At 30.4% G+C, this 23,116-nt stretch overlaps 1 protein-coding gene across 1 annotated transcript; it reads right to left on the bottom strand.

Moving 5' to 3' along the window:
• Positions 1-9,595: 9,595 nt before the first annotated feature.
• On the bottom strand, positions 9,596-21,525 carry LOC136269688 (E3 ubiquitin-protein ligase rnf213-alpha-like). Its single transcript, XM_066072420.1, has 6 exons — positions 21,122-21,525; positions 20,660-20,813; positions 18,793-19,291; positions 13,084-13,245; positions 10,083-10,698; positions 9,596-9,753 (listed from the first exon to the last, which is right to left on the bottom strand). Exons 3-6 carry the CDS (start codon positions 18,871-18,873, stop codon positions 9,596-9,598), a joined length of 1,017 nt encoding a protein of 338 aa, XP_065928492.1. The 5' UTR covers positions 18,874-19,291; positions 20,660-20,813; positions 21,122-21,525.
• Between the last annotated feature and the right edge of the window lie 1,591 nt (positions 21,526-23,116).

Below are 23,116 nucleotides of genomic sequence, written 5' to 3'. Positions count from 1 at the left end.
TCCAGAGAAAAGGTCAAAAATGTGAATAGACGACAGATGTATATGACTGGCAATAAGAAATGCCCAGTTGAATCTTTGATTAAGATAAACCAGCAGATTTGGGCCTAAGACCAAGTACAAATACCAGTTAGGCCTGTGGATAATTTATCATAACTCTTGACATAATTGAAAAAAAAATGTGTATTAGGCTGTTCTGTTTTACTGTGAACTATATATCAGATTATATTGAAGTTAAAAACAATATACCGTTCAAAGTCGACATTTCCCGCTGGATAAACTGATTCTTCCACTTTGTTATCTTGGTTAGTTACTTTTAGCTTTTCTTTTACGTATGGCAATAGAACCTGGTCACTCATCAGTGGGAGGGGTGGTCGTCTGTATTTTTCCAAAAGAGACACTAGTTTTGAATTGCTTGTATCTTCCGAACCACAGATGATAACCATTTTGTATTGATGACCTGTAAGAAGAACATTTGCTTGGAAAATTAAGAATAAAAAAAATATGACAGCTGATAGAAAACAATTAAATAGAAAAGTTACAAATATAGTCAGTTTTACTTTAAGTAATGTGCAATTTAAAAATATGCATTTACATGTACATGTGTAAACGCAAAAGAAGGAATTTACAAAAGTACATATGTACAACATTTTTCTTGAATTATTCAGACTTAAATTTTAAAAATTAGAAGAAAAAAAACGGGTGTGAGAGTAATTGAAAACTTATAGATTTTGTCGTTTTTCACAAAATTTGGTAGGTTTTTTGCATGCCTTGAATAACTAATTTTTAAGGAAATAAATCTAATGTCAAATATTAATTTCACGACGTTTACTTTTTTTTAAAGAATGAACTACTACTGATTAAGCACGGAAAATTCCAAACCAATGTCTAGCAAATAGACATCGAAATTTTGTACAAAGTAAAAAAACAAAAGGTTTGTTTTAAATCACTTTTGACAATTAGAAAACAATATCTGGCTCCAAAATGATGTTTGGTGTTACAAATGACTATTCATAATAAATTTAGATGCGCCGGTAGCTACAGATTTTCTTTTTTAATGTATATGCTTTTACATTGATTAGTACATGTATATATTTTGAAATGGATACTCAAATTGATATTTTTTGAAAATGAATATTATTTTTATTGTTGATAACATGATACTTATTTTAATAAAACACATTGCATTAGTACTTCTCTATGCCCTTTGTTCAAACCCGCACATAGAGGTATTCTCTAGCCACTTAATTTTTATCAGGCTTGGGGCGAATTACATTGTAAAGTAATGCATTACATTACCATTACTTCATGAATTTGGGCATTAATTTACCATTACCATTATTTTCTTGAAGTAATGCATTACATTACCATTACATGAGTAAAGTAATGCATTACCATTACCATTACTTTTTTTTTTAAAGTAAAGCTAATAAAGAGTTTTTGCATATGTTTCAAATATACAACACTCTTTAACATATCTACAGCTTTATGCTCAGTATCAGGTTCAAATTCAATGAATAAACAAGAGTCATTCTTTATTTGCTCAATATATAATCATATTGTGGCAATATGAACAAACATATTACATAAGTAAAATGATATTTATAGACATTTGGCATGATACAATATCAGATATGAAATAGAGACACAGGATAACATGCGTAACAAAAAACAATTTAAGAAATAATGTTGCGGTTTTTAAAAGCTAAATATAGATATATCCCAGATTACACAAATCTTTATGATTTAGGACACTTAATTTTATTAATTTATAAACAGATGATTTTTCCCAGTTATATTTCTTAATATATTTTAATCGTATTTCTTTTTACGAAGGACACTTTAAGACAAAAGATTGCTGTTGCACTTTATGATCGAAGTTTCAAAGGGTTCATCTTTTAAATGCATCCATCTTCCGGGCTATACTAAATAAATGTTTTGCAGGAGCAGTGTTGCAACCACTATTGAAATAAAACCACTATTGAAATAAATTATTTCAAAAGTGGTTGGGAATGTATTTCATTAGAAAAATCACTTTGCAACCACTATTGAAATCCAACCACTATTGAAGTAATGATTTGATAAAGGTTGGGGATGTATTTCATGATAAAAATACTTTACAGACACCATTAAAGTTCAACTACTATTTTTATTTTTATTTTATTGTGGTACAATTTTCACTGCTGTGTAGAAGTAAATAACCAATTCTCGCATATAAACATGCATATAGAATTGTTTTTGTTTAACAAACAATTCAAATTCACAATTAAGGTACTAAAGACTTGCATATTTTATGGTAATAGTAATCAAGACAACGATGTAAATGTACTTATGTTAGGGGTTTCACTGTTGTGCAGAAATAACGAATCCTCGCAGATTAACATACAGAATTGTTTTCCTATTTTTTTTTTTACCTTTCTCTTTCTATAGATATATCATGTTTTATTGAAATTTTAAATTAAATGTACTAGAAGACATCGTTGTAAATTGCCAGAACTTATATTCAAAACCCCTTCATATTAAAAAATAATTTATACATGTAGCTTATATATCATTATAGATTTATGTAATAATGAATATCACTATTAAGATAAATAATTTCAATGATGGTTGGGGATGTACTTCATTAAGACCAATATTGAATGAAATAAATTATTTCAATAGTGGTTGGGTATGCGTTTCATTATAACCACTATTGAAATCAATTATTTCAATAGTGGTTAAGTATGCATTTCATTACAACCACTATTGAAATAATTTATTTCAATTGTGGTTAAGGACGCGGTTCATTACAACCATTATTGAAATAAAATATTTTAATAGTGGTAGGATGTTATTTGAATGCCTATTATTCCGACTGTGCATAACACTTTCGGTTCCAGATGACAGGTGGTATGGGAAACATGACCATATAGAGGTAAATCAAAGAACACCATAATCAAAAAGGAATTCATCATCTCAGAAGACATACTTCTTTTCTTAAGAAACTCCCCTAGCAGAAAGGAAAGTGTTACAAACAGACATAATAATAGACATTAAACTGAAATGCATCATCAACCACTATTGAAATACTTTATTTCAATAATGGTTGAAATGAAAGGTATCCCCAACCACTATTGAAATAAATTATTTCAATAGTGGTTGAAATGAATTGCATCCTTAACCACTATTGAAATAATATATTTCAATAGTGGTCGTAGCGAAGTAACCCCCAACCCCTATTGAAATAATTTATATTAATAGTGATATTTATAATAATATTTATCAATAAATAAATACTGTGGAATCATTAAAATTCGTGGGGGCCAATTTTCGTGGATTGTGACTTTTTTGTTCATTCGCGGGGATGTAATTTCGTGGATGCGTCGGCCACTGTTTCAGTAACAAAGATAACTGTTTCTAAAATTGTTTTCGTTGAGGTTTTAAATTCGTGGGGGAGGGCTAACCACGAATACCATGAAAATTGAGCCACCTCGAATTTTAATGATTCCACAGTATTCAATATACAGGGGGTTTGAATAGAAGTTCTGGCAATTTACAAGATGTTCACAATTGTGCAAATAATATACAACATCATAGGACATGATATGGTTGTAGAAAGAGAAATGTAAGGAAAAAGTGTAAATTTTCAAAGAAAAATTATTGAAGAAATTCATTCTAAGCTACGAATGAAAAAATAATTTTAATTGTAATTGTACTTCAACAGTGTCTGTAAATTGATTTTCAAAATGGATTACATCCCGGAATACTTTTTAAATATATCATTTTTTAGTAGTGGTTGTATTTCAATAGTGGTTGTAAAGTGATTCTTCAGATGAAATACATTCCAAACCAGTATTAAAATAATTTATTTCAATAGTGGTTTTATTTCAATAGTGATTGCAACAAAGCAGTCAAAGCTTGGACTGGAAAATACTGTTTGACGATCTTTATCTTAGGATATATTAAGTGCAATGATAGATTAAATACATAAATCTTGTATTTTCTATCAGTCCAAACTAATGTACAGTGTTATTAATATACAAGAGAAAGAGAGAGAGAGAGACAGAGACAGAGAGAGACAGATAGACAGACAGACAGACAGACAGACAGAGAAAATAAGATTTTTTTCAAATGGGTTATAATATTGGAAGTGATATTGATTTTCATCATGGATGGACAGTGCATTCATTTTGCTTTTAAAGGTGCATGTCTGTCTTTTATTCTATTGTGACATAGCAAAGGGAAGGGGATTGGGGTGTTTAGCATTTCTTATAACAATAGATTGTTTTGATACTTAGATTATCCTGGGGGCATAGTGTGTTGTTGACACATTTCTTATTGAAGTGCAAACTAATTGGAGTAAATTGTTTAAATGATTAAAAACTCTTAATAACAACACTGTTTAAAATGTTATGAAATTGTGCTGTTATCTTTAGTAATATGAACAATTCAAAAATGAATTTTAACAAACCTTTTTTAATAAAACATGTACAATTAAAACATTTTTTCTTTATTAGAATTATTTCTTTCTTCTTTAAAAATAAATTTAATCAAATTCAATTTCAACTATTCATTTATTCATCACATTTTTAAAAGTGAACATGCATAAATATGCATGGTAATGCAAAGTAATGCCATGTAATGCCAGCATTACACTAGATTTTGGAAAGTAATGCATTAAATTAGCATTACTTGTAATGCTAATTTTGAGGCATTACACATTACTAGCATTACTTTGAAAATGCAATGCATTACCATTACATATAGCATTACCCCAAGCCTGATTTTTATAATATTGTTCTAACAGTCATTTAGTTGCAATTTTCTTGATGGTAATGTTACTTTTTTACTAACCTTTCTTCATCTTCATTGTATTCTCAATATGAACAGTAAGCTGTTTTTCTGCCATTTCACAAACGTCATATTTCAAGTGTTCTACATTTGCCAGGCAATAAATTTTTCCAGAATCACTGTACATTGCCCTTCTCCAGAATATTTCTACCTATAAATACCAATATTTAAACATATCAATTCATTTTAATCACATATAACTTTTTTGTATCAACATTGGAATTATATCTGACCTCGCATGTTCTAGTGTCTTCTGTACATAACAAAACTTCGTCCGGATTTGGTAAAGTCTGCTTTGCATCAGCATGATAAATTGAAAGAACTGTATTGAATACGTCACCTAAAATGATTTGCAATAAAGAGGCGATTTTACTTTTCATCAACAGTGATTTTTTAAAAGGTTAATTTATCTTATATTTATATTACCAACCTTCGGAACACACAAGAAAATTTGGTTCTCCGGTTTGAAAACATCTCAGAAAATGTCTATTGACAATTGCACTATCTATTGAATTAAAATAAAACAAAAAACAATTAACCATTATCTTTAATAAAAAAAATTGTGTGACTTATGATACAAAATTGATTTTGTCAACAATGGCTGTAATTGATATTTAAAAAATAATTCGAAGGGACTGATAATAAACTGCGATTTCCTATTCCTTTCAACTTACTTTCCCGTATAAAAACAATTTTTCCAGAGTTAAATTGAACTTTGCCGAATAAGAAGTATACAATCACTCTTTTAAGAGTTCTCTGATAATTTTAAAAAAATCTTCAAAAAATTCAAGGCTATAACAAACATTCACGGACCAAAATATCTATTTTATGTTCATTAAATGTATAAACAAATTCTTCAAACGATTTCCATAATGAAATGACTTAAACAGTGAAAACAAACGATAAGCGATTGTATCATGTTACACAGACATACAGCTACACTAAAAATCACGAATTTGCATGAACATATTTTACCTTTCTCTGAAATCTTTTGCAGAATTATTGCCAAGTGTTCCACGCTCAAATAGTCTGACAAATCAGATGATATTGATGTCTGAAACTGTGTCCAGAGTTGTGTCAATTTCTGTATCAGAGGACCAACAGCCGATTCACTAAAAATGATCAATATGTCCAAAAACATATATTTTTAGGAGGTGAACGGTAAATCGAACATATCAGCTTCAGAAGCCATGAAAGTTTCATCACAAAAAATATTTACCAAAACTTTTGTTCAGTATTTTATCTAATAACATACACTGTGAATGATCACAAGTAGCATATATATGGCTAGTTTAAATACTGTGTGTACGTTTGTAAAAATTAATAGCCAAAATAACTGGGTAAAATGTTTACGTATAATTTTTTTTGCGTTGAAATGGAAATCAGTCAGCAATTATAATTTTCTTTTCTTTTTTTCTTTACGTAAACCGTTCAAACGCTAAAACTCAATATTTTATATGTGTACTCAATGTATGCAGTATCATAGAGATGAATCGCCAAATGTAATTGATCAACTAGGCCGAGTACAGTTCGAGTGCACATAACTTTCCACGTTTTTTTTTATTCTGATGCAACCGTAGATGCAGAGTTATTATTTTTGTAGTACTGTGTTCTTTAAACAAAATATAAGAACTTTTATGTAACGTTTATTAGTTAAGAAATCGAGATTTTATTCCATTGATGGGTGTAATGCTTAAATGACGTTTGTGCGACTTCGTTTCTTCGTACATGCATTGTAAACTGCATACATTCATTAAACAGAAGAAAAAAGTATCATGATTTTGTTTTTTTTCATAGCGGCAATGGATTTTCAAAATAAACATATATTGACAAAGCATTAAGCACATACAAGCATTTTAAATGTAATATTTTGTCAAAAATGAATTTCTATTTGCCATTTGGGGGGGGGATAATTTTTTCTATTTTTTAAGAGTGTGTGGGTTTTTTTTTTGTTTTTTTTTAGGGGGGTGCAATCGTTTTAATTCATAAATTTGAAAGGAAAATAAATCCATAGCACAGAAACAAAGCGCTTTTAAAAAAAATAAATAAAGGTAAATATTTTATTAATCCTAACAAGAGGTCAAAAGGCCTTAATGGTCATCTGAGTACCATAGCCCATACACAAAAATTGGCAAGGAGTTTCTTAAATGGATTTAATTGAGTTTTATGGAGTAAAAGATTATAATAATGTAATGACATCCACCTCCCTGCCTGAAATCTTTCGAAAAGGACTCTTAACCCTATAGTTTATCACAAGACTAAAAGCTCCTAATATTGTGTATGACATACTAAAGAAAAGGTGGCCAGATTCCATTCAAATTGTTTATCCCACGTATGTTAACTTACACAATAGGTTTTATGCTTATATGTTTTCACAGATAAACTAAAACAAGGTTGCTAGTATACTACTTATTACATTACTATACAAATCTTCTTGTTTATTTGTAAAAAAAAAAATCAACGATAAAAATACTGGCATAACTTATTTAATTATACAACTTCTTAATTACATGTACATTATATTTAATGATTAATTACTAAATATGAAGAAGCCAAAAAAAGAAAACTTTATTATTGAAGAAGCAAGGGAAGATAACTCCATTTACTGTTATAATCCTCTTCCCTTAACTCTTTTCAAATGCTTTCACGATATATTATCGATATATTTGATGGACAGCTTCATTATTTTTCTTTTCTTAACATATGAATTTACTCATTTCTTTCATTGAAATTCATGAGCAGAATAAAATAATAAGACAAATACATATCCGCCCCTCCCCCTTCCCAGCCACAACCCTTGCCTTAATTGCAGATGAAATGAAATATAATTAAAGATGACAGGATATTTGTCTAAATATGCAGTTAGTTTTTATTCTGTGTTCTGTGTCTGTAGAGAATACGATTTCTTAAACCTTACATGAATTAACACTATATGGCCATATTGCCCCCCCCACCCCTACGACCTGAACCCCTGACCCAGGGGCCATGAATTTCACAATTTAATAAGAGGAGTTTGTGGACATCATAACCATGCATTCCGTTTTTCCCGACGTAAGTGGGAGTAAAGAAGATTTTCTAAGATGTAATACATGTTCACTATATGGTCAAAGTGACCCCATCCTAGAGCCTGAACCCCTGACCCAGGGGACATGAATTTCACCATTTTCGTAGAGAGCTTCATGTAGATCATAACCATGCATTCAGTTTTTTCCTTACATGTGTGGGAGCTGAGAAGATTTTTGAAAATTTGGCTTTTTTTGCATATTTGACCTCACCCCTGGCATCCCAGGGTGATATGCAATAAATTTCACAATTAATATTTTTTTAATATTTCTTACCAAAGAGATGCTTCATATCAAAAATGATAACAATTGGTCTTGTAGTTTTTAAGAAGAGATTTGGTCTCATTAAGGAAGGAGTCTTTTCTGGTTTTCCACTTGTCAAACGTAAATTTGATTAATTGTTCATTAAATCAAGATGAAAGGAAATTAAAATAGTATATTTTTCTTTCTTTTTTACTATCATACAACTTGGCATAGAAAAATGTAATCAATGTTTAGAATGGAACAAGGACTATATGTTTGGCGTAATATTGGCGTAGGAAAATATCACATGTTGCGCAATTCAGAATTGCTGCAGATTATATATATATAATGAGTCTGTTTTAGCATTTTAAAAACAATAACAATAATGTTGGATTTTTTTTTTACTAATGTGAACTAATAATATGATACTTGGGTTTCAGAATATGTTTTTAAAATATGATTTGCCTATCAAATAACATTTTATAAGCTTTTTAAAGCGCCCATTCTATACATTGATTTTTGTGAAAAAATCACTAATATCAGTTTTTCTCTCTAATGAAACGGTCAATATATTAGCTTTTCTGTCAATTTATATCTTTACATAAAGTCTTCATAATACATAAAAATTAGAAATATTTTATTATTGGAAGCATAAAAAAATAATCAAAATTTCTTAAAAATTTAAGAAAATTAGAGGAAATGCGGGCTAAGCAATATCAATTTTAGTATAAATATTTATTCCAATTCAGAAGTATAAGCTGATAGACACTCTCATGGTCTATGATTTCATTGAAGATTTGAATCTTCAAATCTTAAACAAATATCTACAGAACTATAAAGAGCTACACTTATTTTTATCACTCTTTACGTTGAGGAAAAAGGTAGTGACCTTGACCTGACATTATCCGAAAACAAAAAGGTCAAATTTAATTAAACTGATAGAATCATTAAGTAATATGATCTGTTCTACTGTGTCAAAATTTCATGCATTTCTTATTATAAGAAGTATGTTTGATAATAAAAAGACTCCTTCCTTAAGTCGGATATTTGAGAGTAACAGTAACATTCGAGTGTAATTAACCAGCGAACACGTGTGCTTTACCTTATTTTAATAGCAGCGACTAGTCAAGAGAGTAAAGAATTAAGATGTGGTGCCCATTGTTGTGAAAATTAACTTATCAAATATGCTTAGACCTTTATCAAAAACTAAAACTAAAAAACCTAAGCTGATGTATAATTTTCTTAAAGCTTCCAGATCCAAATCTAAATGATTGCAAGAAATAAAATAATTTAACATACAATTAGTTAACTAAAGGAATAACTTTTTAACAGAATTCAGTACAGTTTAGTTTAGTTGGGGTATTTTTATCAATCTTTTTCACCAACCGTTTTAATTTTATTCCTAGAAATGAATCTTCATTAACAAAAAAGTACAACCCTAAAACGATTTTGTCGAATCATTACAGTTTTTTTGAAAACAAATCAAAATACCTGCTGCTAGGAAGAGTACTCAGAATGTCTTCACTTGTGATAGTTTTTTTCATTGCTCCAAGGGTTTTAAGATTCTCCTGTTCTGCAGCTAGTATTTTTTCTTCATTTTCAATACACCATATATGACCTATTAAAATTAATAACTTTAATTAATACTTTAACTATATCAAATCCGAAGTAAATATAAAGTAAATATAAATAGATGAAATACGAATCTGCAATCAAATCTAAGATGCATTTTTTTACCCATTTAAATTTCAATTTTGTATTGACAATTGAGGTAATGTTTTATGACCGGAGGTTTAGTACTAGTATCTTTCTATTAGATATTCAAACTTAATCTCATAGTTAATATATTTTACTGGTAAATGCGAATAAACAAAAGATATTAGAATATACATAAATTATCTGCGAAATAGTAACATTTCATATTTTCAGTAACTATCGCTACGTTACCATTGGTGATATCTGTTGGAGGAACTCCGTTTTTTAAAGCAGCTCTAGCTACCGTTTCTGTGTATCCTGCCTCTGTCATTTCACTAAGGAAATTCGCTATCGCGTCTCTTTCTCTATCATCGCTACAAATTTCTTCGTCATTACGGTTCAATGTTTGTAGTTCTATATTTGCCTTTTGCAACGCATCGGTAAGATCGCCAATATCACAGTCGCTTTTGACTACAGAAAGCATGGGAATTATAAAAGGTGGAATTTTGTCAACATCATTCCCATCAATACATTGTGCCAACTCTCTCTGTAAAATGACTAATTGATCTGTCGTATAATAATTGAGGTGTTGATATTCATATCTTTTTTCATCTAAGTACTGAAGCCAGTTATCAAGACTTGTTTCCATAAATTTTGCAATTTCTGGCATTATTGTGATGACGTCGTCCGTATCGTTGCGCCTTCCTTTTAACTGTTTGATATTATCCTCTGTTCCAAATTCGATGAATGCACAAACAGGTCTTTTCGGATCACATAAAAATCTAGCTTGCCAGCTAGTAAACAGAACACACCCAGATTCCAAAAGTTTTATGTAAACATTGCACAAACGAACAACGGAGTCCAATACCTGAAAAGACGCAGAGGTGTTCAAATGAAGGTCCGAAAATGGGAAGAAACTTTTTAACATGAGCTTTTTGTTAATGATATAAGCAATGAATGAGATCAATCAATCTAATCTTCCTGCATTTTACAACATTATCACAAATACCAATTTCTATTGTCTTTTTATACATCCTGGCGTCATGGGCTACTGATAGTCTAATACTAAACATTGCCTCTAATATTTGTCTCTATAGTCAACAATATTGAAACTATATAGTTTTTAATTAAAAAAAAATGACAATAACAAACTGTCAACCATCTCAAACATATAAAACGAAATACAAATTCAAAGCAGAGCAACACGGACCTCTTAAAAGATAGAGGTATGATCAGGTGCCATTGAGGAGAGAGCATCCTCTGCTGACCGGCCCGCCTGCCGTTTGCTCTTTGTCGTAATCGGGGAAAAACGGAAAAGTCCATAGACAATGAGGTTTAACAATTAGTATGAAAACGTCAGTCAGCATGCCACCCAATGGTATTTGTTGACAAGGTCGTTGTATCGACCATAGAACTTACAAAAAGGTGACTTCAAACGAGACTGTTGATAGTCCTGTTTTATCATCTTGTTTGTTAGTCTCAGACAAAGCATTAAAAACAGCCGATACTAAATCAAAGAAAAAAGGTCATTTTATGCAGTTTCTAGGCATAAATCCCCGGTAATCTCTTTTTAACTCCTGTGTTTTACCTGTCATTTCCCTGTACACATCCCATGTACACCGTGCATCCCCATTGTCATTCATTGCACGCCTCTGTCACATCCTGTATGTCCCTGTTATCAAGTGCCCACATGTCCCTGTACGGTTTTTGACTGCTTATTCACTTACCTCAAGCGCAAAGTATGGATAGCACTTACAGATAATGACGCTAGTCCCAATTACATACAGAAACAATCCCAATCAAAATAGTACCTACTATAAACATTGTAACCTGTTGTGATGAGACAAGGAAATAAGTAATTTCTTGTACATTACAAGTCAACAAATGGAATTTATGTTTTATAGATCATTTAGCAGAAAGTTTATGAATTAATAATTACATGATGTAAATTGTAATTGCCGATATCTGCGGTTAACAGTTATGACTTTATTTCAGGTAGAAGAAGCAAAAAAGGGGGTTTGATTCTTTGACATTTTTCACTTTTATACTGCTTGTAGGTACCTGTTTAGTAAGTGAAATGCGTACAATGTAAGTGTATAAAAATGCCATCATACAAAAAATGCTACAAATAAACCATGTTTTATCATTTGCTATATACAGATATACCACGGTCATGAGTGAAAAGGTCAACGCATCGAAAGATTGAACCTCAATTGACTTCACGAAATTGGCACAAATATATTTAGCATGTTTCAAATATCCCTTCGCATGTAAACTGTTGCACAACAAGAAAAATCATCTATGTCAGTTTGACCCGTTTGCCATGCGTCAACATTCAAACTTAGCTGCCTTACACAATGAATTTTCGTTTTCGATATGGAATACCGAACCCGAAGTTATAACCTGATTGACAGCGATTATCTCTTTATTTTTATTTTCGTTAATTACTCAAAATTGAAACAGAGTTCTCCAATAATTTTTAAAATTTATATTTTCCTTTCCATAAGGATTATTTATGCAAAATTATGTTGAATTTAACTCAATAGTTCTTGAAAAGAAGATTTTTTTAAATGCACCCTCCTTTTTCTACAGTTTCGAGGTTTTCTCCGTTTTAGATAAAGATCGGTCTTCATTTCTGCAATTTATAATCATCTTTCTATAGGGATGCTCTGTGCCAAATTTGGTTGAAATTGGTGAAGTGGTTTTAGAGAAGAAGTTTAAAATGTGAAAAGTTTACAGACGGACAGACGGACGACGGACAAAAGGTGATCAGAAAAGCTCACTTGAGCTTTCAGCTCATGTGAGCTAAAAAAAACCTATGAGGACGAATTAAATAAAACATGAAATGTTTTATCTAATGTTATTGACCTGGTCGATAACGATTATCCCCATATGTTTCTGTGTATAGACATTTTACATATTAGCAGAAATATACCGGCATTTTTGCATTGAAAGTAATCATTCGCAAAATTCACAATAATATTGTGTGGTTTATTTTCAGCATAATTATTTGCAAATTGAGTAAAAATTAATTATTTATTAGAACTTATTTTTTCCAAATAACATGATATACATTACGGTGTACAATGTATTATGGTGAATTGGCGCTATAGAGTTAATAAATTTATTTATCTTATAGCTTAAGCTGAAAAGTTTTATCACGTGTGATTCAAATCAGATTAGGTATATGTATTCAGAGATGTGTACAAAAACTCTCTGTGTATGTGTGTGTTGGGGTGCGTTTTGATTTTACCATCGTAAATCTATCCACGTCTTTTTTTCCCTTTTCAGCCTTTCCAGCTATGAGCATCAGTTTGCTTTCTAGCTCTTGCAGTTCTTTATAACTGTATCTTCGACGAAATCTTTCATCTAAGGATTCATCTTTAATATGAAGTTGTAAAACATCTTCTACTATCTACAAAAAAGTTAATACATGTACAGACCCTGAAACGTACTACTACACCACACGCTCGCTGCACGCTCGCTACACGCTTGCTAAACGGTTCACACGAAACGCTGAACGGTTAACACGAAACGCTGAACGGTTTACACGAAACAATTCTCGCACGAAACGATTTGCTCGATTTTCACTCGCTTTGGACACGCTTTTATCCTGATCAATTCGGATCCTCTCGGATTTTTACCCTAACTCTGTTAGTAAGAATTAATTTTAAGAAAACTCGATATAATAGAAATACTGATATAAGAAACATATATGCACATAAGTATTGAAAAGATTGATTAAATTAATTTGGTACATATATTTAAAGCAAAAAAATTATTTATTCACAGAATAAGCCAAAAATACTAATTCTGTAAACATTTTTTGCTCAAAAGAAATATTCATGATTCTTATTAGTGCTGTAAATAATAAAAATTCCAGGTAAAAAAGTTACCGTAACACAATATTCAATACCAAAAAAAAAACCTGTATGATTACAAACTGAAATCGGTTTTTCAGTATTCGGCGGGATTTGTTTTTTCTTCTCACATTAGTATTTTTATTGGTTTCAGAAAAAATACGATGTAAAAATACTAACAGTAAATAAACCTGTAATTATTTACATTGATAATTTTGAAAGTTATGTAAGATAAAATTAGTCACATTAGTCAGAAAAATGCTATAAAACAACCGATTAATTTTTTTGTTATGTCGTATCATTCGCGTAAATACATGTTCCGTACATAAAATCACAGAACAAAAATCAATCGATTAAATAAAGAAAAAATTGTCATTACTATTTCGGATTTCGGAAAGAACAAAAAATAAAAATGATTTAAAGTTTTGTCTCAATATTCGTATACATAACCGGCGCCCCGCTAAACGGCGTACAATACATGTATATCTATCATAATCTATTTGAATTAAGTACCATGCATGTAGATTCCCATAATAACTCATTGCATGTGTACGTTTTAGGAAAATTTCAGTATGTTAATTATTAGTTGTTTTCCGTTATCAGTGTTTAAATAATTAAAATAATAACTTGTAGACATATTTTTAATCGGGATTCAGAAGAATTTACTTGCCGCATTCATAGAAATGAACAGTATTTTTTCTGTCTATGTTTACATTTAATTTTGTTTAAATTAATTTAAATAATATATCATTTAAATTGTGTGCATCATCAAATACTGATTCCGACTACCTTGAAATCATTAATTCTATTGGCTATTGACAAAAGAAGAGACGCGTGACCATCCAATGGAAACAAATACACAGAGTTTGATTGACAGGTTCAGCCAGGTGCAGGTCTTACCCGATGTCCGAGGTTACGTGTGCTGGTCATACACAGCCGAATAGTCTAATTAACTAGTCTTCTTTCAATACGCGTACTTTTCTTTTGTCTGTTAAAAATTAATTCAATTTTGTAAAAAGATAAGCATATCATTTCTTATAGATTTTTTTCACGAGAATATCTACAAAGGAGTTTTGCCAATCACAAACAGTTTAAAGTAATGTTTAACACGAGCGATTTTTTGAAACAATTAAATTGTCGGAGAGTTCCGAATGAAATCTAATGAACGTTTCACACGGTTCTCGCACGCTTTGCCTGAAACGATTTACACACTTTGCCCGAAACGCTGCACGTTTGCCCGAAACGCTAAACGGTTTACACGAAACGCTTCACGATTCACACGAAACGCTAAACGGTTTACACGAAACGTTTCTCGCACGAAAGTCGCACGCTTTTTTGTGTAGTAGTACGTTTCAGGGTCTGTATGTGTTTGTTCGTTTTTCATCAATCAAAAGTCCAAAGGTAAAATACAAAACAGGTGCTTAGCAAATACGGACTTATAATTCGATCAGAGGTAGGATCAGGTGCCTTGGAGGAGTGGGCATCCAGTACGTGAATAAATGATCTAACGTTTTTTTAGATAAATATATCATCATTACTAGGATACTGATCTTGAGAGAGAAAGTTAAAGCTCAACATTATTAAGATTATAAAACTCATTATTTGTGTCAAAATGAATAACGATGACCTTATATGTAGAAAAACTTTTACCAAAACTATTTTTCGAAAATACCTGAGTTAATAATTACATAAAATATACTATCATAAAAAAGTCAAAGTTAAGAAAAACGGAGTATTTAGTGATGATTGAAGTTAAGAGTGTTTCCCCCCTATCTGAGTTACAATACATGTAATTAATAATGAAATATCTACATTTATATTAAATATGTATTTTTTTTTACCAATAAATCATTAGAATACCTATAGTGTTATTGACTTTGATTTTTTACTTTTCTTGAAATACCTGAATGAAAGTTTCATTACAATTATTAATTTCATGGGAGAAAAGGCAAGAATTCAATGTCTCTATTGCAAATTACTTTTCTTTGTAGATATTTCGAAGACGTATATACCGTATATAAATCAAATTACTGAGAGTACTGAAAGACGGGGTCTTGAAAGTTTGAATTTGTAATTGTCCTTGATTTTCTCGAATATTCTTCCAAAATTTATGAGTTTGAATTGGTTGTTACAATCTATGTCAATTTGGCTTTTTTTTTGCAATTGTCTGATACTTTATCTAAGTTTTACTCAATCCCGGCCTTCATAATTGTAGAAAACTGACTTAACGGTATTTTATGTAAAAAAAAAAAAAAAAAGACCCCAAGAAAAGAATTAAAGAATTACAACTAACTGGGAAAATCAAACAACTTTATCAAAGTAAATAATTTTAATCATTATATTTATTCAATTTTGTGATCCAAGGGAAAATTCACAAGTCGGACGGTATCCGTAATAAAAGTTTTATGAAAACCCCGAAAACTCTAAAATTGCTGAATTAACAAACAAACTAACATTTGTATACCGATAACAAACACAGGCACCTGACGTTAGAAGTATTTTTTTTACAATAAGATTCCAAGAACTTTAACAATGAAAAGATTTGTCACGGTCGGCATTTTGATTTTTAAGACCGACTTATCTGACACGATTTTCTTTACTTGCGATTCGTGAAAAATTAATAGGTAAAAAAAAATCGTTCACCACTTACTACTTTATTGTGTAAACTCGTGCATCACCTACACGAATTACGATACAACCCTTACTTTCATTAAAAATCATACTCCGCAAATCAGACACATAAATAACAAATATTAGCAAATCCGCCATTAGCGTGTAAATGTTACGGGACCAACGTTACTTTGAGAACTACAAGTGCAACAGCAATCCTGTATAAGTCATTAAATTTGAACCTGATAGTGAACATGACCCTGTAAATATGTTCAAGCATGTTTTATTTATGAACTATTTTTAAAAAACTCTTTATTGGGTTATAAGTAATGGTAATGGTAATTTAATGCTCTTATTCGTGAAGTTATGGTAATGTAATGCATTACTTTACTATGTAATTCACCCCAAACCTGATTTCAACTTAGCCGGAAAACATGAACATTAACATTTAACTTGGTTCTTCAATTGATAAGATTGTGTATATTATATGATATTTAAGTCTTTCAAAATGTATAATCTATTATAGATTTTGCTCACAATGCATTGTTTAAAATTTGAATTCAATTTAATTAACTAAAAAGCCAATGTGCATGAAGTGTGGTAGTATTAAGGTGAAAGATTGTGAAAATAAAATTCACAACTTTTCAAAAATTGCACATTGCGTTTGGGAACCATCAACCTCTTCTATTGATTAATGAGCTCGTACACCAACTGAATCTTCAACGGCGTTAGTTGTGCATTTAGTTACATAATTCATCCCACATTTGAACCGAGCAAGAATATTTTGATCAATAAAACTATTTGTTTATTTTCTAAATAGAATTTTGTTTATACACCGAGGACTTAAAAAGATTTAATGCGTGTTTTTATAATACATATTTACTGAAATGCATGAAAAACTTTCTGCACTAAATTCTTACGCGTAGACTCAATTCATGTGTTCTACGCGTGCCTTCCGGTTTGAGACTTCGGCTGACAGTAAACCAATAGACGGGGTCACGTGACCCCGTCTAAAAAGCCAATATTTGTTATATGGCTGGCAACTGACACCTAAAACACTACTGGCTTTTTAAGTCCTTGACCGTATGAAAATGACATATTTTTTTCGAATCAATCTTCGTGTTTTCCTGTTATTCTGATTTTCTTTATCATACTTAATAAATCATTTTAGCACCAAAGTAATCAATAACTGTAATTTTTTAACCTTGCTTTCATGTGCGAAAATTAAAACTGTACACCGCTTTTTAAATTAAAAATGAGAAGTTGACAACCCGAAAAGAATCACAAAACGTTAAAGTTTTTGTGTTAAACATGTGCAATAGAAACGTGATCTACTTCTTAATAATATACCGCATATTATATACTTTTTGCAGTATAATTTTCTCTCGAACTGAAATGTGGTCACACCTTCATTGGTTTATACAAGGCACGTGACTGCCTGATATATATCTCCGCCCGTTTGTTGATAATTAATATTCGGCAATGTTGCCGTCATTTTCTAACGCTTTGGCTACTCATTAACATTTTATACTACAAGTATTTGATACAGAACCCGCATTCCGTAAGGCAGTACAATATTTTGAGGAGCTTAGTTGCCCTTTGTAATTCTTTAAAATCAGAGTAGTTGACCTTTGAATATTGACGTCAAGCCTTTGTTTTATGGAGCAGAACAAAATATCGGCGTCAATATTTGCTCAAACCTCTGCAGGGGAAAGGGAGAAAACAATTATAATGAAAGCAACAAAACATTGGTGAAGGGAAGATGTTCAAAAAGTATTTGAAAGATGCGATTGATAGTTTACATGAGTTAAATTGGATGAAGAGCAACTTGTACATGGATTCGCTTAGTTCGTCGCATTTTATGATATATTTTGGTTGTAATAAACCTGAAAAATTCAGTTTCTTAACTCATGGTAATAACTATAGAAACACTTGAAATTAAAGAAAAAGATTACCACAAAGAGGTACTACGACCACAGTACTTATAACAGGCTTTAGTTTAAATTACAAAGTAATATAAACTGTAAAATTCTTGGAGTTAAATACCAATAAATTACCAATTACGGGCTTTGGTTTACATTTTTTCTTAGTACCTTATTATAGACACTATTATAAAACAAACTATAACTTTATCTTTCCCTAAATATATAGTCATAAAGTTTTTTTAATTGTGCATGTAACTTTTAAAAAGACATATTTTGCCCATATTTATTATGGATTTATCTTTTGCCATCTTTTAAAATTTGTGTAAAAATTAGCCTGAGACTGTCACTTTCTCATATCCAGCCTATGTTGACATTGGAATAGGGCCCTTTATAAACAATTGAAAGATATTTTTGTTCTTCTTTCATCAAACTGATAAGTATAAGAAAATTGGTGGTAAAAATAGATCCAAATTATTATGCTCTGGTGTTCGTATTCCATTTGCCAAAAAGACTCACTGATTTTATGAGAACGTTTAATTTAAATAGTTGAAGCAGTGCTAACCTTACCCTTTTTGTATTGCTCGTACTCTCTTCAAACGCCCCAATCACGTACAATCCCGCAGTATTGATTGCTTTTGCAAGCTCCATCGAAGATATTTCGACAGATCCCTGAGCTTGCTTAACACCAACATACCATTTCAAATTTCTGCTTGTGTCTTGCTATTGATGTAAAAATAATTTCTCTTCATTTTGCCTTTGTATTAAGGTAGTTTTGATCAGAAAGACGGACAGATAGATAGATAGATAGATAGATAGATAGATAGATAGATAGATAGATAGATAGTGACCAATTTTTCTGGTAGTTTTGGATCCCTGTCTAGCTCTTTCCACACCTCCTTGCATTTTTCAATTAATTCTTTGTACCCAATAGATTTATCAATGTCAAAAATCAAAGGTGCGTATCCACGAGTAGCTGATAATAGAAAGTTCACTTTATCTATTTCCATGTCTCCTTCGCCAGCGGTCATTGTCGCTAAATCGGCAAACACGTTCAGTTCTTGCAAACCTAAAACATTTTTGCAGACATTTTCATTTTTTAACTGATTAAAAATATGATACACACTTAAATATGTTTTCCTTCATTTCATTGAACATTCAATTATTCTTAGTTTTACATGAAAAAATAAGAAGCGTAACTTTTGATCACAAAAATATCGTTGAATACACAAGTGGGAAAACAACATTCGGTCTACATGTATTTGTTTTATAACAAAAGTCCACATTTTTTTCTAATATATGTGGGTAAAAATTAGAGCTGTTTTGAAGTTCATGTAAAAGTAGGTCGACTTTGATGAAAGTGTCAGAAATATATTTTGTACTTTTTGCAAACAGAAAGCGAATGAAAGGGGATAATTTGTAATAGTTATTGAGTATAGTCAATTTCTAATTTTGATGTAATCAAAAGTAAATGTAGTCGACCAATTTTTCAATTTCATGTAATTGTTACTTAATTATAATTTTAAAAAGACATATAATTCAAATAAATGTTTAATTACTTTTAATTACACGCTGATACACGCTGCTTATCTCAAAACTTCCGATAATTCAAAAGTATAAATCAAACATTTCAAATACAAGATCAAGTTAGGGAGGGTAGTTTAATTTTTACCAAATATACATGTAGTTCTTAACATGAACTTTCTTATCTATTCACTATCTAGGTTCCCAAATTTATGAATATCAATATTTAAAATATTTATTAATTTTTTGGGTACCAGATAATTCTGATGAAGTGCTCGATCTCTTTTTCATAAAAATCTAATTATTTTATTTGAATAGTTATTGTTTTCAATTTTCATTCAGCATGATGAGAAAAATATGTTTAAAATATTACGTTATGCCTTTCAGAGATGATAAGTGTTGGTCAGGGGACGGAGATTTTGAACAACTAATTATCATTAAATGCATTTGTAACAGTTTGATCGTGTCGTAGCTAAATCATCTGCAATTTTTATGACAAAGTTTGTACATGTCATATCGGCTTTAATTCAAAAAATGTATTTTTCTTAAATGAACTTTATAATTTTTTCGCTACATTAGCAAAGTAATTGTAATTTAATTAATTACAATTGAAAATTCTTGTAATGGTAATGGGGAAACTTAATTGAGATTAAAAGCAAGTAATTGTTATCTAATGAATTACTTTCAAATGTAATCTACGAAAGAGAATGGAAGAGGAACCATAACCATCTATTTCAAATAGATACGTTTATAAGTTTTAATGACTATATTAAATTTCACAAGCTTCATTTTCAATTTGTTTTACCATTCCACTCGAACGGAGATACTTGCCAAACCTTTTCTTGTGTTTAAGATCATAGATATAAAATTGAAAGATGTATATTAATGTATTGTTCTTTGCAATAATATTTACTTTTTATATTCTCTTGGAGCCAACAGACCATGCCTTTGCACTTAATGAATATCTTAAGGCTTTCAGTCTTGTTCTTATTGGTGCTCTGCAATTCATCACATACTCCTGCCAAACTGCTGGTTAATTTCTTCATGGGCATGTTCATATTTTTTTCCTTTAATATCAATTTTTATATTAGAAAAACGAATTCACATGATATCACTTACCTTGAATTTCATTATAAAGTTTTGCAAAGATTACGTACATTTCACGTAAAGGGGAAGCTTTATATCAGAGAATTTCACATGAGATTTAATATGCTGGTATAATATTGTATGATCCTAAATTGTTAGGGATGTGAACATTTTTAAACATGTTTCCATGAAATTGTCCAAACATATACTTTCTTTGCTATCATTTTCCTTGAAATATGATTAGATACATGTACAACTAGTTTATGCAATAAAATTAGAAAATACATACCAATCTCATCACTTCCTGAACCTGTTGAAAATTTCCATGAAGTTCAAATTGCCTTGCAAATTCTATTATAACCTTTGCTACATTCACACACTCTTTTAACACTTTGTACTGTTGATATTGAGAAAGCCTTTCCTCAATCCATTTATTATCATGCATGCAAAAAATGTCAGCAATGAATTTTAATTCTCTTATGATTTCCGTTTTCTCTATTTCAGAGAAATGATTTTCAAAGTCTAGAAATGTAATATCCCCGCTTTTAAAGTCATTACAAAGCTTTTCCCAGGAGAAATACACGGTATCTAAAAAATCCTTGTTTACGTCCTCAATGGTTATAGCCTCTGTACGTTTGTGTTTTATTTCAAAGCATCTTTCTTTCCAGATATTTTTGTATACAATACTTCTTTGAAAGCTGAAAAAGTAATACTTTAAATTAACGCTTTCATTTCGTTATATTTGCTGCACTCCACCTTAGAAAGTTAAACATGTAGACAAAAACTCAAAAAGCAATTTTCCTCTATTTTTAATACATTTTTCAAGCAAATCAAGTTTTAAATTTATATGTTTAAGTCAAGTATAATATAAGAAACCCATTATAACTGTAATTTTATTTATGAAACCATATCATTAAAAAACCGAGCTTTGACTTTTCGGGATAAAAGTTTTTTATTTCAAAAATACCCTTCTCCTTCTTTATTATTTCGAATATGATGTTACTTTGAAAAAGCTGAAACACTAGCTTCTATTCTTTTTCCAACTTTAAGAAAATGTCGCCCTCATTTTTGTTTCAAACAACTTTACTTTGGAAAAAGTCTTACCTTGAAATTTAAAAAAAAATTTAGTCATTGGTTTGATTATTCTTTTAAAGATAACAGCTTCTTGTGTTTTTTAGGAGATGTCTTTATTAAGATTAGTATTTTTAAAAACAATGTGTTAGCAATCTGTGTATACACTAAAATGCATTTACAAATACAAATTATTTTGGAGGGTAAAGTAGTTCAATATCATAACTCTCAAAATATGCAAAAATGTATACAATTGCTCTGTCATTAAAGCAATATCATCAACTCAATGTCCATATGACATTTCTGTGATTCTCAATTGATGATGATTACAAATTTTCAGTTCAGTATATACGAACTAACAATAATGACGTCACTCGAGTATGGACCCATCTTACATGCAATAAATTACGGGTACATTATTGACGACTTCTGCCCAAGTATCACAAAAGCATTTTTTTCGTAAATGATATACGAAAAGAGAGCTACATTCAATACAGAGAATGTAATGATTATTTTCAAGACTCATACAAATACCTGCAATAAACTGTATCTTAAATTTTTAGTTCTAAATTTTTATGATTAAAATTGATTTGAAACCTAATTAAAAGATAACTATCAAAATTTAAAGATATGCAACCTGCTACTCCCTCTTTCCCTGTATTGAATTTAATTTTACATGGCGATGGACCTTAAAGGTCATATGAAACGATATCCTGACCATATTGAGTTATATACGGGAATGAGTTCATAAGTGCCTATTTAAGAAGACTGACATTGTTTTTTGGATATTTTATGCAAAATGTGAGCGCCACAGTCGATCAAAATTACTTAATCGGGAAAAGGAATATTGACTTACGCGGCTTACCTCCCTTGCTTATGACGTCAGTAAGACCCAATCGCCTTATAAAGCTATATTGTGAATACAAATATCCATGTCATTTTGCAGCATTTTAAAAGAAAAAAATACTATTTTATATAAAAACTTGTATAATTATACAATAATCAACCACGTCAGTATTTTTTCTCTCAAGAAATGAAATCGTGTGCGTTTTTATTTACATGTAATAGCGTGTACATAGTGATATTCAGTTTCAAGACTGCAGGGAGAATAAATGATTTTCTTCATAGATCCACATGCAAGTATAATATAATTTTAATATAAGCATGTTTATATGTTTTATTTTGATCTTTTTAATGAAATTGACAAATTCAA

The sequence above is a fragment of the Magallana gigas genome, chromosome 9, assembly GCF_963853765.1.
Source record: "Magallana gigas chromosome 9, xbMagGiga1.1, whole genome shotgun sequence".
Taxonomy (NCBI): Eukaryota; Metazoa; Mollusca; class Bivalvia; order Ostreida; family Ostreidae; genus Magallana; species Magallana gigas.
The sequence above is the reverse complement of the archived record's forward strand: the minus strand, read 5'-3'. Positions and strand labels throughout refer to the sequence as shown.